The 24,113-nt window shown below is 36.2% G+C and overlaps 1 protein-coding gene across 7 annotated transcripts in view; it reads left to right on the top strand.

Annotated features, from left to right (window-relative positions):
• The window catches only part of LOC150095460 (MYG1 exonuclease), a 160,198-nt gene that overhangs the window by 61,777 nt on the left and 74,308 nt on the right, over positions 1 to 24,113 (top strand). For 6 of the 7 annotated variants that reach the window (XM_090410743.1, XM_090410746.1, XM_090410744.1 and 3 more), the window contains 2 exons: positions 6,975 to 7,205; positions 18,049 to 18,130. In XM_090410743.1, coding sequence (XP_090266869.1) covers positions 6,975 to 7,205; positions 18,049 to 18,130 — 313 coding nt within the window. The remainder of the gene's footprint in view (positions 1 to 6,974; positions 7,206 to 18,048; positions 18,131 to 24,113) is intronic. The other variant, XM_090410747.1, reaches the window with a different exon arrangement.

Raw genomic sequence — 24,113 nt, 5'->3', positions numbered from 1 at the left:
TTAAATATTTTAATCAATTGCTGCACACAGGAAGCTGTTAGTTCATACAAACCTTCTCAGACCATGGTGATCTCGTTCCTGACACTGTCTTAGGATCACAGTTAAGCCTCTTAGACAAGGAATGTGGGTTATTTTTCCACTGATTAAACGCCTAAGATATCTCACCTTTAATTGTGGCTCCAGCCAGATGGGTACCCACAATAAGCCCTTTATCTAACTCTGAAAGATCTTTGTTTTGCCCATTGTGATCAACACTGTTGACAATTACTGACCAGCAGCATTCTTAAATAGTCTAGAACATGTGGTGACACATGTAACCAAGTGTTTTGCATATATGTTGCATAAGTGACATATATATATAAATAAACATTTCTAATTCAGTGACTGGCATATGTATATCACCTGCTTTGGCTGATTATTTTGACTGAATTTTAACATGTCTCCTTGACTCATATTTGTTTTGTTAACAATGTCTTTGTGATCTGTTCCCACTCAGGATACAAAATTACTTCAGTTTTTGGTCAAAATTAACTCCATTATATTATTATTATTATTTGTGACACCTCCAAGAAGTCCGAAGACTCATCGCGGGAAGACACCTACTATATAACTCTTCGTCTCCACTACTACACAGAACCTATACTACCAATCACCTATATCAATGCTATCTACTGCCCACAACCGCCATCACCACCGCTAGAATGTCTGTAAATTGCGTGCGTTCTGAAGGGCGATTTGTCTGTATGCGGGATGAAAAACCCGAGTTTCCGGGAGAAAAAACCCTGCTACCACTGTATGAGATCGGCTAACTCACCTTCAAAAGGATAAGGTGTTCTTGTGCTATATAAAGCTCTGATCATGGCAGGAGGGTAATAGCCGAGCCTTAGTTAGAACTTCATTGGATACAGCATTGCCATCCATTACCCTCCAAGGGTATTAATTGCCGCATCTCACCGTAGATTCCATATTCCCGTGCTCAATATACTTACATTAAACTACTGTTTAATGTAAGTATATTGAGCACGAATATAATGTGTTCCTTTTGTGGATACCCTGATGCTTTGTAACTCTAAATGATATTGAATTTTCCCATTTACAGGAAGCCATCCAGCCATTTTTACATAGTCTGTAAACCCTGCTCTCTAGAGCTGGGACTATTTAAAAAATAAATAAAAAATGCAAAAAAAAAATATAGATAAAATTGATTTAAAAAAAAAAATACAAAATGTCTTGGGCAGGAGCAACATAAAAGTAAATAGAATAATGTAAGCTGCAGTTGCTTGCTACAGAAAAGTGTATACAAAAAAAGGATGGGGCAGACTAAGTTAGATGTAATGTATAAAATTTGTTGGAGGTTTTTTCCACCTTGGTTAGACTACAAATTATATATTTAGTTTAATCCTTTATCCAAGTGTAAGCAAACAAAGTTTGCGCCTGAAGTATCTTCAGGACTGGGGAAACTCGTGGTACAGGTGGACTGAGTTCTCATCACTTTTCTTAGTATCCCATAATGCAAAGCACATCTTCTTGTGGACATGTATAATACTATGCATTATGGGAAGGGTCACTATCCAGACCGGTTTTGACCTTTATTGAGGTCTCTTCAGTGTGAGCCAGACCCAGAAAACAATACCAAGGTTGAAGCAAAACTTCCAACATCTTTCTCTAATCCAAAGTAATTTAATAATAAGGTATTGACACCTTTTGGAAACTGGCATATGGAAACATGACTTCTGCATTGTTTCAACCTTGGTATCACTTCTGGGTCTGGCTCCCATTGAAGAGACCTCAATAAAGGTCGAAACCGGTCTGGGTAGTGACCCTTCCCATAATGCATAGCACAGGGGTGAATATTTCAGGTGTGTGGTGCTCATCCATGACATATCAGTATCACCGATATCGTATTTTTGCATTTATTCCTGTTAAAGACTCCCCTATTTGCAGACTTTGCATGATTCCTAAAATTAAACACAATATACTAATGTTAACTGTGTTTAATTTTAATGGTAATAAAACATTAGTGCTTCATAAATTTTCTACACGTAAACACTGCATCACATTCATGTTAATAGCCCGGGTGCGCTTTCAAAATGCATACACCTTTGAGCCCTTTGAAAAGATGTAAAGAGGGCACAGCAGGTCAAATTCTTAGAGTTCTAGTATTTTAAAACCACTGAGAAGGCGGAACTGGGTGAGCTAAAATTTTAAGCTCACTCAGCATCGGCTGTGATTGTTCATTGTGTCAACCAATCCAATTCAACATTGTCATCAGTTTCTGTTTTTGTTTACTGAGTTTCATTCTGTTTGGCATGTGTGAATTGTGAACTGACGCAGTAGGCAAGTTTTTATATATAATAATATAGACAAGTTTTTAATATATAATTTTCCATAGATTTATAATTTTTTCCCATATTTGCAATGGAAAACAGTGTTGATGATCTATTGAATGTCCCATTTTCTGCCGGAACGTTTGCAGATTGTATGACTGTAGTTGAAGGAGGTAAACCTCGTCCTCCTCTTCCAGATTTACAGAGCATGCACAAAGATGCAGAAACTTGAGTATATGAGGCACTTCTCTGTTTCACAATATAGTACAGTAGAATAGTTAGCTGGATGTGAAGTGCAGTCAAGACTTTTTTGTTGGCCATGTTTATTATTTTCCAGAGAAAGAGAGGCGTTTGGAATAAACATGGATATTCTGACCTTAACCACTTAACAGCAGCAGTGCAAAAACATGAGCACTCCCAATCACATGTTCAGTCATTTCTAAATCTCAAGATGTTTGGAAAACAAAGAATTGACACTCTCATGAACAAACAAAGAGAGATTGAAGTTACCCGTCATAAAGAACAGGTAAAGAAAAATAAAGACATTTTAAAAAGATTAATTGATACTGTATGCTATTTGGCTAAGCACGGGCTTCTTTTCAGAGGTCATGATGAATCTGAATATTCAGCTATTTGAGGAAATTATATAGAGTTCTTAAATGTGCTCCGTGAATATGATTCTCTTTTAGATAGTCATGTAAAGGATTTGACTGTATTTCAAGGAACTTCTTCCACAGTACAAAATGATATTATTAGCGCTATATCTGATGTGATTAAAGATGTCTTGTAAATGATGGTTCACATATTTTCGCCTTTGAGTAATTCAAATAGAGCTTTCTCCTTCATTGTTGTTTTCTAATAAATCCTAAAACAAACAGATTGTTCCTCCACTCTACTCAGATTTGATTACAATTAATTGATAAATTAAAGTATTCAAAGTTACCCTGCAGTTAATTGCATTGAACCAATTAGAATGAGCGCTGCTGCGCTATGCACTCTTAAAACTTTCGTACATGAATAAAAATGCAATAACACGGTCAAATTCACATGAATTTTGTAGTGCCCCACATGACAGCACACCTGACTGAAATGGGCACGCGATGCCACTGGCATAGATAGCATTATACATATCCACAAGGAGATGTACCTTGCATTATGGATACTAAGGAAAGTGATGGGAACTCAGTCCACCTTTGCCACGAGTTGCCCCAGTCCTAAAGATACTTCAGGTAAGTAAAATAGACTTATTTCTCCCAAAGTTATGTATCTGGTGAATCACACTTAGAATGCTTTGTTGCATTTCAGCTGATTATTTTACTGTTAAGTGCACAGAAGCACTGTCCACTCATGTTTCATTATTTATTGTACACTATCTGATCAAAAGTATCCGGACACCTCCCTCTGTAATTCATAAACTGACGTTTAGATATAGCTACGACCTCACTTACCAGTATAAAGGGAAACATGGAGTTGTTGTGTGTTGTTCAGTGATAAGAAGAACAAGCAGAATGGGTAGGTCAAGGGAGCTCAGTGACTTCAAACGTGGACTAGTTATAGGTTGCCACATCAGTAAGAAATCTGTCAGAGACATTTCAACTCTCCTCAATTTGCCCAAGTCAACAGTTGGTGATGCGATTGTAAAGTGGAAGGTGAAGGCATACAACCACAACAAAACCACTGTCACATAGGGCGCGTCTAATGACAGACAGGGACCGTAGAGCGTGAAGGTGTTTCATGGAAATCATCAGACATTGAGTGAAACAATCGCCCGAGAGTTCTGCAGTGCTACTAAATGACCAGCCAGCACTGTATGTTGAGAGTTAAGATGAATGGGGTTCCATGGTTGAGCAACTGCCCATAAACCAAACATTTCTCCTGTGAACGCTAAATGCCACCTGCAGTGGTGTAAACAGTGATGTCACTGGACAGTGGACAACTGGAAACATGTGATTTGGAGTGATGATGATGCTTTACCATGTGGTAGTCCGATGGGAGGGTCTGGGTATGGTGAATGCCTGGAGAACGATTCCTGCAAGCATGTGTAGTGCCAACAGGGAAATTTGGAGGAGGTGGCATTACAGTGTGTGGGAGGGGTGTTTTTCATGGAATGCACTTGGTCCTCTCGTAACACTACATGGAAATCTAAATGCGGAAAGGTACAAGAACATTTTGACCTGTTGTGTACACTCTATGTTAGAAGATCAATTCGGTGATGACTATTGTCTGTATCAACACGACAGAGCTACCTGCCATAAAGCAAGATCTAAAAGGGAATGGTTTGTGGATAATAATATTCCAGAAATGGACTGGCTGGCCCAGAGCCCTGACCTTAATCATATAGGACACCTTTGGGATGAATTAGAATGCCGACTTCATTCCAGACCCCAATGACCCACAAGTCAAACTGCTCTGGCTACAGTTGTCACTGACATTTAGCTGTAGTCTCATGCATGGGTGTGTATGATGGCCACTGCACAGCTGTGGATGCACATAATTTAGAGGGAACATTGTAGAATACAGTAATTTTGTGTTGCAATTTTCATCATATCATTGTAAACAGTGAAATTAGTTAAAAATATAACTAAAAACAGACCTCATATCCTTATGGTTTGTATGGTGCTTTTTGATTTACAATGGATCGTCGAAATGGAACCCTGTCATAATTCAAAGGACCGACTATTTTGGGTTAAAATATTCAGTTTTTTACTTCTGTCTTGTTACAGTTTCCATTGTGTTCTGCACTTATTCCCTCATGCTGATAAATGCCAGTTACTAGTATATTCTTGAAACTAGCTCTTCTCTTACTGTCATATTTGAGTGCCTATAAAAATAAGTCACTCAGTGTTAAGTTTCGCGAGTATTGGAGGATATGATAATCTTTATCTATGTCATCTCCAGCATGTAAATAGGAGTATCAGATTACTGGCTGTAGTTGGCTGAGTAGTTAGTGTATTCACTCTCCAGTCAAGAAACTGCAGGTTTGAATCCTGCTGTGGATGTTTGTGATTGTCCTACTAACTCTGTATGGAAAGGGAAGTTGCAAACCTGCCACTTCTAACAGAAGATTCACTGCCAAAACTGAATAGATTCACTGCCAAAACCTATGAGATATGAGAGTGACCATATGGTGTCCAGTTTTTTTTGTGTGTGCTTAAAAACTCATCCATATATGTGGTATTGAAATTGATTGGTCTTAAACACACTACATATCACTGTGTTTAAGAGGGGGCACGCCAACCATGTGTGCAATGCACATAGGTGCCAAAGAGGAGGAAATACTTTAAAAAAAAACGTTTTTTTAAAGGGATTTTTTATTGGGGGTGGGATAGGGGCAGCAATTAAAGTTTTGCACACAGGCGTCGGACACTACTGGCGTGCTACTGGGTATAGGGGCGCCAACTAAAGTTTTGCACACAGGCGCCGGACACTACTGGCATGCCCCTGGTTTAAGAATAACTTCATTGAACAATATATGAGGTATTGACTGAACAATATTATTACTAACAGATTTCCTGAAGTAACAATACTGTATATAACCTTATGTGACTAAGTGACTCAATATGATACACTAATATAATAAACTTGCTCCCTACAGTAAATTACTAAAAAAACCCCATATTGTACAGTGCTATTATAAAGGAAATTCTCTATAATAAACTGTATTCACTGTTATTATATTTATGAGTTTGCTATAATTAGAGTTGAATATATTTATCTGTAGGCACTTCCCCTTCTTCTGTAGACCTGCATATTTTTTGGGAAAAATTTCATAGAAGTTGCATCTTGAGTGCTTGCACAGAAGCAATTTATTTATTTATTTTTATGCTCATTGAGGAATAATAATAATTTCCTCTTTATCGGGGAATTTTTTAATTTAATTTAATTTTGGATCATAAAAGTAAGAGGAGGAAAGCTCTGAAAAATTCTTTAAAGGAATTCATTAGTTGATTAGATTAGATATATGCAATATGTTCTTAGAAATATACAAAGTTCATGTTGAGAATAAAAGTATAATAACTTTTTTTAGGATCCTTCAGAATTAATACTGTCAGCTTTGAAAAATCACATCATACAGAGCCACATCTTTCAGATCAGGCTGTCACTTATAAAATTATAATGAAAAATAGCAAGAAAACATAAAAGGATGAAATCACTTTGCTATTTGAGTTGGTTTTGTTTTGGCTTTATATGCTTATTAGACTTTGTCATTTTGCCATCAGTTTGAGTTTTCATTCACTGACAGTGGAAGATAATTATTGTATTAATATATTTTATGTTTTTGGATTTTATTTTCAAATGCAAGTGCAGTATTTCTTGCTTTATCTCTTTTTCCTGCCATTTTTTTTCTATGTTTAGTGAGCACTGTAAGTGACACTGTTGGCAACAAACATGGCTTAGTGAAATGCATGAGACATTGTGGTAGCTGAGAGCACTAATTCTGAAATCTTACCAATTGCAAGAGGTAATAAGTTATGAGTGCATACGGTGGAAGATTTTTAACCTTCTTCCTTTCTTATCATAATGGATTTTTTTTTTTTTTTTTGGCCTAATATTTAAACATAGATTAAGCTTAATTATAGTGTATATAATTTATATATATATATATATATATATATATGTGTGTGTGTGTGTGTGTTTATTTTCTAGAACATTCAATGAATCAATGCATAGCCTCTGTTCAGATAAACCTTGGATTACAAAGCTGAGTAGTGCTGGTTTAGTCTATTGTCACTTTGGTCATAGAATTATTGCTCATTTACTGAATGCTAAACCATCTGATCCAAAAACAAACATCATTTTTGATAAAGTATATGAGAATTTCGTAGAAGAAGTAGATGCCATTGATAATGGTATAAATATGCATGATGATCTTCCCAGGTATGTTATCTTTTTATATACAGTTATATTTTTTTTTCCCCAAAGAATTAATGAGTTTTTTAGTGTTAACTTTCTGTTGCTTTTGCTTTCTGAGGGAGAAAAAAAATGACACAAATGCATTATTTTGACTACGTAAAACAACATGGTGGAGTTAATAATTGATAGCTTTTTTGCCGCTAACTCTGGCTCCCCTTTCCAAACTGGTGTATGACAGGGATGTTTATCTTCTTTATTTATCCTGTTGTTAATCATGTTTTGGAGAAGACAAAAATTAAAGATTCTAGAAATAACATGAAAAATAAAACTTTTATTTGATTTAGATTATGCATTACTTCTAACTCATGGACATTTAGCTATCGAAAATAAACAAAGTTATTAAGAATTAAAAATTGAAAGCGTTTAGAATTTTACCCAACTTTGGTGATACATGGTTTGAGGCCTGGTCAGATGTAAAGATTCAAACGGCATGATGTGCAGCTTAGTTGCATATTTTAAAAATAAACAATATTCATACAGATAAAAAAAAAATAATTCGTGTTTTAAATCAGTTTTTTTATATAGATTTCGAATGTTGGCTTCAATAGAATATGAGAAGAAAAGTTTTGCTGAACTAAGACTTAAAGATGAAATTAAAAAAAAAAAAATAGTGGAATCTGGGAACAAAGAATTACTGCCACTGAGTAAGAACAAACCTGCCATAATTCCCTGAAGACAGAACAATGTGGGAGTACATTTTGTACACTTAATTACCCCCTTCCCCAAAGTGCTTTCAGTCTGTTGAAAAAATCATTGTGGTTTTAGGAATAGAGGGATTATGCACCAAGTGATTGTTTTTCTCCTCACTTATGCTGATAATAGCTCAACTTCCATAAGTCACTTTTTTTTTTTAATTAGAAATATTAAGGTTATCTTTCACAATAAATATAAATCATGTAAAAAAAAATTTGCATATTCATTCATTTACTGGTTTAAAAGAAAAATATGCACACATACTCTCATTGTGTGTGTGCAGGAACATATTCATCTTGCTGTTTTAATGGTATAAACACAACACTTCAAGAACATTTTTATTAAGTACTTGATTTTCAGCTAGCATTTTTAAAATTACAAATTTCTCAGGAAGTTTGACTGCATTAGTTTATTAAAAATCTGAAAGGTACTCATTTTAAGACAGATTAACATAACAGTTTTAAGCTTCTTTTTATCCAAAAAATTAGGAGACCACAAAAATACATTAGCTCTTTTGTCTGTTAGTTTTCAATTGTGTTCACTACTAATGCTACTTGATTGCTAATGCAAGAGAACTTTTAACAGTATATAAGAGTGGCTTATTTTTTTGCTGCTCTGAAGATGCTGATTGGAATTCCAGCAAAATACTAGCAGCTTGATTAATGTTATTTTGTTTTATTGGTGTCGTGATTATACTGTTAAAATAGTGAAATGAAAACACTTGTAGTGATCATTGGTTGTAACTGTTTCATTAAGCAAATTGTCAAAGGTGGAACTTTGCAGTTATCAATCAAAAGCAGAAAATCACACATGCAGAATTAAGTACCAGTTGAGTGACTGCAAGGTCAGTCACTCTATGGTGAGTAAATATTGATAACTCACAGGAATTGTGGAGAGACTAATAATGGAGGAAAGAGTACTACAGAAAGAATTAAAGATGATAAAAGTAATATAAAACTGAGGATGAGAATATTCTGGATATCTGAAAGGATCTTGAAAAATTTAGTAAATAAGGAGTAAACAAAGTAATGGAAAATTTAAGGAGACTTCTACTATTATGTTGGAGAGGGAACTTTAAGTTCAGTAAAATAACTTAATTTCATGATGTTTTATTTTTTATATTAAGGTCATCTGAAATACACATAATATATTTTCACTCCAGCATTACTATTTGGTCAACTTCTGACCTTTGGTGTGTATGTTATTATTATTAGGTAACACCTCCAGGGAGTCCAAAGACTCATCAAGGGCAGACACCTACTCTTCAACTCTCCATTTCTACCACTCCACCAACGCCATCTACCGCCGACCACAACCACTAGTATTTTCACAGACAATCACAAACATCCATGCCCACGGTGGGATTTGAACCCGCAGCCTTTTGGCTGGAGTGGGGATACGCTAACCACTCAGCCAACCGGATCATCGTGGTGAGGAAAGAAAGGAATGGAAATGCATATATATATATATATATATATATATATAAATTTAATGCTGGCATCATCGCTAGGTTGTGATAGCCTATCGTCTTATTCTTATTTAGTATCTGTATACCCATTATGGGTTTGAGATTATTTTGTGGTGCTTAAATTACTGGAGTTGGTGATTGCTGAGGGGATATAATCTTCATTTAGATAATGTGTGGTCAAACTTCCTTAGCTCAGTTTGTCTCCATCCACAGATAACGTATACCCTTTGGTCATAAAGATCCTGGGTTTGAATCCCATTTAGGATGAGACCTTTATAAGGATTTTTCAGCTAATGGTGAGTCACATCTCATACCATGTCCGGACAGTTCATCGGCAACAATTCATCATGGAGAAAATTTTTCCCGAAGACTATTCATCGCTGGAAATTTGTCAGATTTCTGACAACAATCAGCAGTTGTTATAATCAAGACTTATTTTTAGGGATTAAAAGAACAACATAAACAGTGTTATACATGAAAAGAAAATATGAAATCTATTAGTGAAAATTAAAATTATTTGAACTGTTTCTTATCCATTTAAATAAAACAAGTGTTGTGCACCTAGAAGGCATGAATGTTGTGATGTTCTGTTTTTATTTTATTCCTTCAAAATTGTACTATTAGCCACTTCGAAGGAGCAATTAATATTCTGTTGTTATTAAAACAACTTAAACATTTTTCTTCAAGAGGAAAACTGGAATCAGTACAGTCAGGCATCTATCAATATTTGTAGTCCTGAAAAGGACTGTTTTGATGATCATGAAAAGAAACACTTTTTATTTCATGCTATTCAAAATTGAGCAGTATGGGAAAAAAAAAAATTAAACAAAAAAGGTGAATGCATAGCCACAAAGTTTTCAAAATAAAAAATTATGGCAATTTGGGGTGGGGGGGGGGGGGGGTGGGGGGGGGGGGGGGTGGGGGGGGGGGGGGGTGGGGGGGGGGGGGGGTGGGGGGGGGGGGGGGTGGGGGGGGGGGGGGGTGGGGGGGGGGGGGGGTGGGGGGGGGGGGGGGTGGGGGGGGGGGGGGGTGGGGGGGGGGGGGGGTGGGGGGGGGGGGGGGTGGGGGGGGGGGGGGGTGGGGGGGGGGGGGGGTGGGGGGGGGGGGGGGTGGGGGGGGGGGGGGGTGGGGGGGGGGGGGGGTGGGGGGGGGGGGGGGTGGGGGGGGGGGGGGGTGGGGGGGGGGGGGGGTGGGGGGGGGGGGGGGTGGGGGGGGGGGGGGGTGGGGGGGGGGGGGGGTGGGGGGGGGGGGGGGTGGGGGGGGGGGGGGGTGGGGGGGGGGGGGGGTGGGGGGGGGGGGGGGTGGGGGGGGGGGGGGGTGGGGGGGGGGGGGGGTGGGGGGGGGGGGGGGTGGGGGGGGGGGGGGGTGGGGGGGGGGGGGGAAATGAAGGGAGAAATATTCCTCTCATGGCATATGAACTCTCAGTTTTCTGCCTCCTTTCTGAATACGAATCAAGACTGATAGGAAACCATTAATAAGGAAACCAGTGGGTGTACTTATGTGCACTCCTTTTATCATGGATTTTTAAGAGATCCTTGTTGACCCGGTTCTTTCTGAATGTGATATAGAAAAAGGCTGAATCACCCTATCAATATCTTATTTATACCACTGCAATTTTTTCACAACCAATATACTACATTAAAATCAGTGTAGTGATTTCGACAGTATCAATCGTATAACAGTATGGCAGATTTAGCTATTTGGCCATTGAGTTGAAATGTGTGAAATTTTTGTGTTCATTACGGGAAATTGGCACACGTAGCGTCAAAATGTAGGTTTTCAAATTAAAACATGAAATTCGTAGATCTGATGGCCTATTGCATAGGCCATTAGATATACAAATTTCATGATGGGACAAATCATCATAATAGAGCAAAATGCTGGACATCTATGGTTTAAGGATATACTTCATTTCCATTTTTAGCCAATTCTTGATAACACGGTTAAGAATCTTGTAGTTCATGTTAGACAGTGGGATGGGGTGCCAGTTCTTAATTTACATTAGATTCTTCTTAACTTTCAAATTTAAGACCATATGACAAGTTGTAAACTCACTCAGCATGTGTTGTGAAAGGAGGGTATTTAACAATGTTAGAAGTATTGGTGACAATAAAGTCCTTGGCTTTGCTGTAGGTTTCAGTTTTAAGACCATCTGGCCGAGCTGAACTTCTAATCGGACATTATCTGTAGGAGGTAATAATTTCAGCACCTGTGGTCCGCTGAGTCTAGATGTGTGGTTTCGAAGTTTCTTTCTTCTACCTGTGTTTCTTTTATTCCAGTTAATTTTTTATATTTAAATCCAGGATGATGTCAATACTCTATGTGCCACTGAGTTGGTTGGCTGCACTACTCTCCTCAGGAAAGTGCTTCCGTTTCCTACTCTGTCATGTTCTCTTTGACTGCCTCAAACCTTGCCACTGCGTCCCGCTTCCAACTAGCGTTGCTTCAGCTGGAATAAAGGTTTTTGAGTTGTTAGCTGAAAATATCGACAGGAAGATTGATTGAAGTCATCAGAGACTAGGACCGATCTCTCTTTTTACCGTTTAACCACAGCCTATACCTGTACACCCCGAGTGTCACACAGATATAAACTGTGTGAGTTGGGACTATCCATTCATCCGAGGGAGTTATCTAAGTTCTGCTTATTGGAATTTTTCTCTTGCAGGTCACCTTCTAGATTGTTCAAAGCTCTATCTGCCAGGTACTTACAGCTGCCCATTGCAATGGGAAATAATCCATATGGATATAGTTCTAAATCTATCATAATATATTTTTTTTTGTTGTTGTTGCTGCTTGTGTTTGGATTTACTTTTACAACATTGAAGCTGGATGCAGGAAGGCGAATCCTGATATTACACCTTCAGTCTAATGTCTAATATTTAGATGATTTCTGCATTATTGAATCTTCTGCTTAAGGGTCAAAGCTGTATAACTGAGACGAGACCTCCACATAGCCTTTAAAGGAATTAGGAGAACCAACCAGGGCTTCTGACCTAATGTCCAATCCTCACCTTCTCGTGGTGCACCATGTTGGGTATCTACTTGGGTACTGAACGAACTAGGATGGGCTGGCGATTTGGCATTTAGCCGACCAAATTGTATTCTTATTTGTTAAACCAAAATAAAAAATGATGGTACAACATGACAAAATTTCATGCTGGCTGGGGCATCGCCCGGTTAAACAAGGATCCCGTTGTTTTTGCCAGGGAACCAGGGCGATCAGCGAAAAGTCAGCTATTGGAACAAATCTGAAAACAAACCCCAACTCAACATCACTAGAGTTAAAGATCGGTACTATCAATGTAAGAAGCCTGAATGCCAAAGAAATGGAGCTAGCTGAGGAATTAGATAAGTACCAGATCGACATAATAGGGGTGACTGAAACAAAAAAGACAAAAACTGGTGAGATCTTTCTAAGCAATAAATACAAAATGTTACATTCAGGCAATGACAGTCAAGGAAAAGAAGGAGTAGCCATAGTATTCAACACTAAATATGAGGCTAATCTTCTTGAATGGCAGTCCGTCTCAAGTAGAGTAATGTGGGCAAATATGAGAATGGGGAACTGGACAATGAGACTTATTTGTGCCTATGGTCCCACAGAAGGTTCTACTAAGGTAGAAGTGGAGGAAATTTTTGAGGCTTTAGAAAAAGCAACTGACACAATGAAAAAGGAAAAGTTGGTCCTTGTTGGGGATATAAATAGCAGAGTAGGAAATGATTGTGAGACACACTAAAATATTTTGGGAAAATTTGGAGAAAAGAGCAAAGCTAATAATAATGGCAAATATCTGTTGGATTTCTGCTCAGGACATGGACTGGTTATTACTAACACCATGTTCCAACATAAAAATGTGCACAAATTCACATGGAGAGAAGAGGCTAGGAATAAGAAAAGTCTCATTGACTATGTTATTGTTGATAGTGATGTTTTCCTCCCTGGGTCATGACACCAGAGTGTACAGAGGATTTGAAATTGGAAGTGATCACTATTTAGTCTTGAGCAGGATAAAATTGAATTTCATATCGAAAAGAATAACATGTAAGAAAGTTTTAAACTGAATAAAAGTTGAGCTGCTCTCAGATGTGAACTGTAGACTAAAATACACAAAGATTATTGAAGAAAAAATGAAAGAGTTTGAGAACAGGAATCAGACCTTGGAGATTCAGTGGCAAACTCTGAAGAAAGCATTGATTGATTCTGCCAGAGAGGCATGTGGTGAGGTTGTCTGCAAGGATAAAAAAATCAGAACTCCCTTGTGGACACAGGAAGTTAAAGAGGCAGTGAAGGAAAAGAAGAAAGCATATCAAAAATTCCTGGCAAATAAGTCAGCTCTTAGAGAATATAGAGACAAATGCAAGAATGCTAAACATTGTGTAAAACTAGCTAAACAAAAGTCATGGGAGACTTTGGTAAGAAAATAAATATCAAGAAGATGGCAAAATATTCTGGAGGGGGTTGAAGAAACTTAGGAATGGAGGAAAGAGTGCTTTAAAAGGAGTTAGAGATGACAAAGGTGACATGAAAACAGGAGAAAAAGATATCCTTGAAGTATGGAGTAATTACTTTGAAAAACTAATTACTTTGAAGAACAAGAGGGCATCCTTGAAAGCTGAGAATGAAGGCTGCCAAGAAGGGTGTGAGGGCTAGATTTTTCTCTCAGAGGGTGGTGTGCGATTGGAATGGATTTGCCATTGGATGTTATGAGTGCAAGCAGTTTGAATGAATTCAAGAAAAATAAATTAAATTAAACAAGCAGTAATGATAGCACAGTGGTAAAAAACACTGATCAGGTTTGCAATCAGGAATACATATCGATACTTGAAGTTGAAAAAGCCATCAAAGGCTTGAAATGTGGAAAGGCAGCAGGAGTAGATGATATTCGACCAGAAATGCTGAAGTATGATGGTATAAGAGTCTTACAGTGGCTGCACTGCATAGCTCAGAAAGCCTGGACAGAGGGACTAATTCCTGATGATTGGAGTAGAGCTCTCATAGTACTCGTATATAAAAAGGGAAATAAAACTGAACGTGAGAATTACAGAGGTATTTCTCTATTGAGTGTTCCTGGCAAGATCTATGCAAGTATACTTGAGAAACGGTTGAGAAGAATTGTGGAAGAAAAGCTTGGTGAAGAACAAGCTGGATTCAGGCCAAATAGAGGCTGTCAGAATCAGATCTTTACTTTACGACAAATAGTCGAGAAAGCATGGGAATATAACAAAGATCTGTATTTAAGTTTTGTCTATTTGGAAAAGGCATATGCCAAGGTGCCAAGAGAGAAGTTATTCAATACGCTACAGTTATATGGTGTCAATGGGGCATTATATCAAGCAGTACTTAGTCTTTATTTGAGTTGTAAGTCAGCAGGTAGAATTGAAGGAAGTACAGGAAGATGGTTTAATGTTAAATCTGGTGTGAGACAAGGATGTACATTATCCCCTCTGTTATTCATTATCTATATGGATCACATTATGAAGGAAAGTGGTATTAAACATGATATCAAAATTGGAGATGTTAATGTGAGCTCTTTGCTTTATGCGGATGATGTTATACTTTTAAATAAATCCGCTACAAGTCTGCAAGATTTACTGACTAAATTGAATAACTGTTGTAATAGATATGGTATGAAGGTCAGCAATAAAAAGACAAAGGCAATGAAAATAGGCAGAATCGTTGAAAATGTCAGCTGCATTGTGAATGGAGAACCTGTGGAACAAGTGAAACATTTCAGCTACTTAGGCACGATTTTTACTGAAGATGGTAAATTAAATATAGAAATAGACAACAGAATCAGCAAAGCTGGTATCGTGGGAAGTCAATTGAATAAATTGATATGGAATAAGAGAGAAATTAGTCGGAACACTAAATTAGCTGTATACAAGAGTGTTCAAACCAGTTTTAACTTATGGATCTGAAAGCTGGGTCAGAAGTAAAACACTTGACCAAAGACTAGAGACCACAGATATGAGAGTCCTGAGAAAGATTATAGGTTGGAACAGATGGCATCAATGGCAATATCATATTAAAAACGAGGATATTAGGGAAGAACTTGACATTGTCAGCATCAAGGAATGCATTAGCACAGCTAATCTCAGGTGGTATGGTCACTTAAACAGAGTGGGCGAGGAAAGATTAGCAAAACAAGTGTTCTCTGCCAGGTTGGCAGCAAAACGACCCAGAGGAAGACCAAGATATAGGTGGATTGATAAGGTACAAACTGCCTTGACAGTAGAAATATAAGATCTGATAATGTTGGAGTCTTGACAAGTAACAGACTGATTTGGAGGAAAACTGTAGATAGGAAGTTAGTAATGATGTAATTTTTTTCATGTTTCATTATTTTCATTTTTTAACTTGTTTCATTCCATGGCACTTATGTATATTGCCAAGCCATTGTACAGGATTACATAAGAGCAGTAGTTGTACAAACATAGAGAAATGGGAAGGATTTCTTAACATCTTGTAATGGTAATTTGGACAGTTTTTAATATCTTTTGGCATTTGTTGTTCAGTTTAAAAGATTTTGTTTTTATTCCTATTTAATTCTAACTTTTTCCACTGTATTATACAAAATGCTTTAAATTTTGCATGTATATCAGTGCGTTTTGATGACATTAAAAGTATATCAACTGCATAGTCTAGCTGTGATATGAGATTCCATTTTATTTTTGTGTGGAATTTTTTTTTTTCCATAATCCATTGAAAAATTGTTATTTAGTGGTCCAGATGTTATCTCTGTCTCTCAGCAGTCTATTTCAAATCATTCTGATGTTTGTTGTGCAATAACAACTTTTACTTCCTTCAGACATTTATTATTCTCACATATTGATTGGGAATTCCATAGCTTTTAATAAATATCCATGATGTCTCTCCATTAATACTATCAAGCATTTTAGCAAAATCTGTAAAATTCATCATCATTATCAAATCCTATATTTCTGTCTTCTAAGGCACTTTTTACTGTATCAATCCACCTATATCTTGGTCTTCCTTTGGGTCGTTTTCCTGCCAAACTGGCAGAAAACACTTGTTTTGCTAATCTTTCCTCTCCCATTCTGTTTAAGTGACCATGCCACCTGAGATTAGCTCTGCCAATACATTCCTGGATGCTAATAATGTCAAGTTCTTTACTGATATCCTGATTTTTAATATGATATTGCCATTGATGCCATCTGTTCATGCCCCTGATCTTTCTCAGGACTCTCATATCTGTGCTTTCCACTCTTTGGTGAAGTGTTTATTTCTAAGGCAACTCTCAGATCCATAAATTAAAATTGGTTTAAACACTGTCTTTTATACAGCTAATTTAGTGTTTTGACCAATTTCTCTCTTATTCTATATAAATTTATCCAGTTCACTTCCTACCATACCGGCTTTGTTGATTTTGTTTATTTCCTTGTTTAATTTACCATCTTCATTAAAAATTGTGTCTCAGTAGCTGAAATGTTTTACTTGTTCTATAGGTTCTCAATTCACAATGCAATTGATATTTTCAATGTTTCTGGTGTCAGAGTGGATAATGTACATCCTTGTCTGACTAAGTATTGCTTGATATAATGCCCCATTGACACCGTATAAACTTATCATTTTAAATAACTTTTTTCTTAGCCACATGCCTTTTGCAGGTGTACAAAACTTAAGTACAGATCATCTCATCTGTACTATGATTTCTCAACTATTTGTCGTAAAGTGAAAATCTGATCCTGACTGCCTTTATTTGGCCTGAATCCAGCTTGTTCTTCACCATGTTTACTTTCCACCATCTTTTCTTAACTCTTTCTGAAGTAGACTTGAATAAATCTTACCAGGAACAGTCAGATGGGAAATTCCTCTGTAATTATCATATAGGTACTATGAGGGCTCTACTCCAGTCATCTGGAATCCATCCCTCTGTCCATGCCTTCTGAACTATGCAGTGCAACCACCGCAAGACTTTTTTACCTCCATACTTAGCATTTCTGATCACATTTCATCTACTCCTGCTGCCTTACCACATTTCAGGCTTTTTGTGGCTTTTTCTGTTTTGAATCTCAAAAATTTAAGTTTTAAATTTTATATTTAAAAATAATTTAAGTTTTATAATTTAATAATATCAAGTTCTTTACTATTATCCTTATTATTATAATTTATGTTTTAAATTTTATATTTAAAAATAATTTAAGTTTTATAATTTAATAATATCAAGTTCTTTACTATTATCCTTATTATTATAATTTATGTTTTAAATTTTATACTTTGTTCAGTGATATTACTTAATTTAAAAGCAATAAAAATAGTACAGTACTTCTACCTGTTCTAAAATCAATTTGCTCATGCTTTAATATCTTTTATATCACATTTAATTCTATTTATCAAAATTTAAACCCCCCCCCCAAAAAAAAAAAAAATTGCTGGTATTGGCAAGAGACTGATTTACCTACAATGATTCATATTTAGTGAGATTTTTTTTTTTATCTGGAAGATATCATTGCTTTTTTTCATTGTCTTTGTATCTTTTTTGCTCTCATTATTAAAGATTGCTTGCAACTTGAGCAGTAGTTGCAAAGAAAATAACTAGAAGATAATTACTTTTTTGTACTTTTGTTAATTTGTTTTGCTAGCATCTATTTCATGAAATAGAAGATTGTTTCTTAAATTTTCAGGTATCTAATTTCCACACATCTTAGTGCTAGGGTTAAACACTTAAATCCTCCTTGGAACATACCAGGTAATGATGATACAGAGGTGAGTTCACTTGTTTCATTTCAAATTTGAGTATATATGTCTTGGTAATAAACATTGAAGTACTTAATGTTATTTTAATTCTTTTGCTGAAAATAAAGAACCAAAAGGCTTCACTTCGGCGATTTAAAATTATTCAAATTAAGTGGATATTGAATTCAATATTACTTCAGAGCCGAGTAGAGAAACTACAAGAGTTTCATGCCGAATATATAGAAAGTTTCGGTGGGTACAACCGTAAGCAAAACTTTCACGACAGGGTCAATCGTAGTAAAGGTGGAGTAAGCTCCGATCACTGTCTTTAATATTTCCCATAATGTAAAACACATCTTTCTAGGAGATGTATGATGTTATACATTATGGGGGATGGTCACTACCCAGACTGGTTTTGACCTTATTTGAGGTCTCGTCAGTGGGAGCCAGACTCAGAATGTAAATACTCGGGTTGGAACGATGCAGAACTTATACTTTACCATACGAGTTATCAAAAAAAAGTGTCACATTATGAAAGGCACCAAGAATTACTGAAAATAAAGAGCCAAATGGCTTCACTTCGGCGATGTAAAATTGTTCAAATTAAGTGGATATTGAATCCAACATTACTTCAGAGCCGAGTAGAGAAACTACAGACCAGTCTAGGTAGTGACCCCCCCCCACCCCATAATGTATAATATCATACATCTCCCAGGACATAGATGCAAAACCTATGGCACATCCGAGAATTTTCCTGGCAAGTCAACGATTTACAGGTAATATCCTTTTATATGCTTATAAATTATTCAACCTTTTTTTTTTTTAATGGTTACAATACATACAAGTTAAATTTTGTTTTACACCAGAGAGCAGCTATGAAGATGTGCATATGATTGGTGCGGTATTAAAAAAGGTAGCTTGACCCAAAGACAACCTACAATTGTTGAGTTGAAATGCTAATTCTCTTCAACCGAATTCCATAACATGTGCAACTGTCATAACAACATTCACTATATATATCTTGGTTTTAACACATTCACGACGGGGTGTCATTTATCTTTCTGACGGAACTTCTTTTTATTGGTGGGCTCAACTTGCACAAAGTTTCAACCTTTGGTTGAATTTTATTGCTGCTGGTTTGCATTTCAGCTGGCACGGGAACTCGCACATGCACTATATGGCATATTTCAATTCGTGGTAGAATTTTATTTGAAGTTAGCCTTTGTGATCTGTCATAATGAAATCGAGATTTCAAATGCAATAAAACAAACACTTATTTCATGTAATTAATTGAAAAATTGGACAATAGTTTTTAGTTAGATACTGTTTCCAGTGCAACATATGGTTTTGCTTCAGTCTATACAGCGTAGTTTCTGTGAGAGGGGACATGTGATTCATTAGTTAGTGCCGTTTCATTCCAGCTCTCTAATTGCACTATTTGTTGAGAAATATATTACACAGACTGCAAAAGCCTCTGTACCTTAAACAGGGATACAATAAAATTACTTGTTTTTCTTGCATCTGCAGTATAATGCTGTTGGGGAGGGTATGTTGATAACCGCAGGGAGCAAGTTATTATGACGTGATCACGCTTAAACATTTTTCGTGTGCGAGGCATATGCAACACTTTTTAATATCTTTTTCGTTAAGTAAAATCAGGGGTGCCAGTTATACGCGAGGGCGAGTTATTTTCGAGTAAATATGGTCAGCGTTTCGCTGACAACTTGACATCCTTCTGCTGCTTCCCTTGCTCAGCTAACTTCGATGGTGAGTTACAATGCATAAATATTTTTCTCACTACTGTTTTTTTTTTTTTTTTTCAAACCAACATAATGAAAATCAATTTAATAATACAGTAATCAGTTTTATACTGAGTAATATTATAAATTTATATATAAATAAATATTATAAATAAAATATTATTTATAAAATTATAAATAATTATAAAATATTATAAATATATATTATAAATTTATAAATAAATAAATTAAGTTAGATTAATTTTCTATTAATTTTTCCCCTATTAAAAACTGCCCGACACGTCAGCAAATCGATTGGTAAATTTTTGACACGCATCAGCACGTCAGCAACTCGATTTGTAAATTTTTGGCACGCGTACATAAAAAAGGTTCGCCACCACTGTCCTAGGAGATGTGTTTTACATTATGGGAAATACTAACGATAGTGATCAGATCTTACTCCACCTTTACTATGAGTTGTCCCTGTCATGAAAGTTTTGCTTACACTTGTACCCGCCGAAATTTTTATCGTTTTTATATATTCGGCGCGAAACTCTTGTAGTTTCTCTACTCGACTCTGAATTAATGTTGGATTCAATATCCACTTAATTCGAATAATTAATTCTTTTGATTTATTAGAGCCTTGGTCTTATGAAGAACTAACTTCTCCTTGGATAACTGGTGGAGGAAAAAAAAATTATGAAATCATGGTTGAGAGTGACCATAGATTGGGATTGGATACAAGAGATTAAATTGGCTATATATATATATGGAAATGACAATTAAGAAATTAATATTATCATTGTTGTTGTTTAGAAATTTTTATATTCCAAATTGATGGAAATCAGTAAACTTTACAATAAATATATGAAGTATACATACCTACATTTTATTTATTTTTTTAGCAAGCCAGTTCTTAAAAATTTACTTGCAGATCAGTGTTTATGGTGGATAATTCATTATAGTTTGCTATAGTGAATTATAACAAATGTTATACTAATTGTCAGCATGTTATTTATCAGAATGAACAATAATGAAGTAAGAACAGGTAGTTGTTTTTAAGTTAAATGTGTTTACTGAAAAAAGATGGCTAGATTTTGGGGTTATATTGTTTATTTTATTAAATATGTTATATCTTTAGAAACATGTGGTTTCAATATACATTTGTTTTTATTAAGTGTTTATTAAATGCTGCATAATAAATATTCATAATTAGGTATTATTTTTGGAAAAATTTCCATGTTACTTCCTCTAAATAATATTAATTTTTATGGCTATTTTTTTAAGAGTACCCCTTTTTATAATGTCATTGACTTTTTACTCAATTTTTAGGGCATTACTGATGCTTTAAAGACAGATATATGAAGAATATCTGGGAAGAATAATTTTGGACACACCTTTGTAAGATGTTCCTGGTTGTCATCTTATCGAACGGCATCTGGCACATGGCAATATACATTTATATTACTGCTGAAGTATGACTGAAAGGAAGAGGGAGATTGGAAATGTGGAGATAAGGAGGCAAGAGGTATGTGAATTTAAAACCTGGGTTTTAAAATTCATATACCTCTTGCCCCACCCACAATTTTCCCACATCTCTATCTCCACATTTCCAACCCCCCCCCCTTCCTTTCAGTCATACTTCAGCAGTAATGCAAATGTATATCGCCTTGCCATATGCTGGATGCTGCTCAGTAAGAAGGCAACCAGGAACATCCTACAAAGGTATGTCCAAAATTATTCTTCCCACATATTCTTCATGTATCTGTATTTAAAACATCAGTAATGCCCTAAAAAATGAATAAAAAGCCAATGATATAAAAAGGGGTACTCCTAAACAAAAATAGGCAAAAATAGCCATAAAAATTAATATTCATGATTATACATACAAACATATATATATACATACTGTACATATATATATATACATACTATACATACATACAAACATGATTATACATATACATACAACATGAGAAATATTTGAACAAGGTAGTTTACACTAGATTTTGCTTTTTTTTTTCTGTATGTACAGTTCATAGCTTTGTTATGAGCTGTTGATTTAAAGTTTCTTTTAAAGATATGTCCGCACCGTTAGCCTAGTGGCTGTGTGCTTCGCAACCATGTGCCTTGTGAAAGAGTGTCCTGGGTTCGATTCCCATCACTGACGTGAGGAGCTTAAGGATCTTCCTCAGCCATAGCCAAGTTATCCAGTCTTGAGCATGGACAGCAGGATTTTTTCCTGCAGTTTATGTGGGGTTTTTCATCCCGCAAGCAGGCAAACCGGCCCCTGTGAACACACGGATCTACAGCCATAAATACTTAACCCCCAGGAAGGGGGCTCAACTTGCCCCAGTAGGGATGGGGGAAAAAAGGGAGGAAACTCCATACGAATAAATAAATAAATAAATACATTTAAAGATATATCCTGCATTGGTACATTTTCTTTTGTGTAATTTACAGACAAAAAATAAATAAATACTAGTTGTGGTAGTGATGGAGGTGGGCGGTAGATGGCATTGATAGAGATGATTCGTAGTAGAGGTTCGGTGTAGTGGTTGAGACAGTTGTAGGTGTCCTCCCATGATGAGTCTTCGGACTCTTTGGAGGTGTCACGAATAATAATAATAATAATAATCTTGTTCTTCATACACACACAATTTTCATCAATGTTAATGTGGTCATTAACACTCATTCCTTCTGAATGCAAAGTTTAATAATTCCTGAACATTTATGATATCCATTTTATTTAAGCCTAGTGCTTTTCCAGTCTTAGCTTTTTCTTCAGCAAAAATAGTCCATCTATTTGATAAATCATACAAAATCATTTGTACAATGTGGCAAAGGCTTTTTTTTTTTTACGTCTCCCATGTTACTTGATGTCATCCTTTGTCAATATTTTCAATTAGATTTCTCTATCTGCTAATGCCATTTATTTCCCTATAAGGAATAGGCAAGGTTATCTTAACCTTTCTAACATTGAGACTGAGGAGGTAGTTCATTCTCTACTCATAGCCACTCAGAGATAGCTGGCCCAAGACTATCACTAATTATAAATGTCATTCAGTGAAGAGATGGTAACAAGTACCACCATCTCGTGATCCCTAATCCTAGCATTATGTCATCTGAAAAATAATGTGGGTTCTACAATCAGTTTTATTGAGTTTATGAATACCCCCCCCCCCCACAAGTTTCTGAGAGAAAAAACTTTACTTGCCTGTGCAAGAGATCAACTAACTCAAGAGCCAGTCAAAGAAAGACTTAGAAAAAGTTTCTCTGGTTGGCAACTAGAATTGAACTTAGATCTTTCTTCAGACTGCCTAGTACACCAAATGCAAATGCCAGCTCCACAGAGCTAAACAGGCCTTATTAGTTTTAAATTTATTTTTCCAAAACTTCATCAGTTTATTTGGCTTGATGTTTGCAGTCGCTTGAAATGCCTGTTCAAAAGCTCTTTTCATGTTTTAAACCTTTCAAAGTAATTGTTCCTTGTCCATAGGCTATAAAATTGATGTTGTGCTTGGCAGTATCACCTTCGCATTTTCATTTAAATCATAATGAAACAGGATAGCTGGGGAAATTTGTCTAAAAGCAACAACGCTTTAAGACTATTATTATTATTTATTTCAAATACCTTTCAGCTGATGGACAGAAACAATTGTCCATCAGCTGAAAGAGGTTTTTAAATTTTTTAGAGGTTTTTCCACTTGGTTATACTATAAATTAAATGCCAAGAAATTATATTCTTAGTTCTGGGTCTGGCTCCCACTGATGAGACCTCAGTAAATGTTGAAATCTGTCTGGGTAATGGCCCTTCCCATAATGCATAGCACATAAGAGATACTAAGGCAAGTGATCTGAGATCATTAGCTTCTATATACGAGTTGCTTAGTCCAGAAAATATTTCAGGCGCAAAAATTGTTTGCTTACACTTTGATAAAGAATTAAACCATGAATATAATTTCTTGGCATCTTTAATTTTTAGTATAACCAAGTGGAAAAACTTCCAACTTTTATCTCTAATCCAGAGTATTTTAATAATAAGGTGTGACACCTTTTGTTGTTGTTGTTGTCTTGTCCTTTGAAGAGTCTTAGATGTTTCCGTGCGCTCTTTGTACTGCTTTGGCTATGTCTGTGATTTTGTTTGTATAGAGCTGTTGTTCAGGATTAGGATCTATTTCTTGCAAGGCTGCTGTAATTGCTGGACAGGTAAAGATGTGAGTGGGTGTCAGTTCCGTATTGGGGCAGTTGTTGCAGTTTCTATATGTTCTCGT

Source organism: Typopeltis vanoorti, chromosome 20 (assembly GCF_054136105.1).
Source record: "Typopeltis vanoorti isolate ZY-2024b chromosome 20, IOZ_Tvanoo_1.0, whole genome shotgun sequence".
NCBI classification, from domain to species: domain Eukaryota; kingdom Metazoa; phylum Arthropoda; class Arachnida; order Uropygi; family Thelyphonidae; genus Typopeltis; species Typopeltis vanoorti.
The sequence above is the reverse complement of the archived record's forward strand: the minus strand, read 5'-3'. Positions and strand labels throughout refer to the sequence as shown.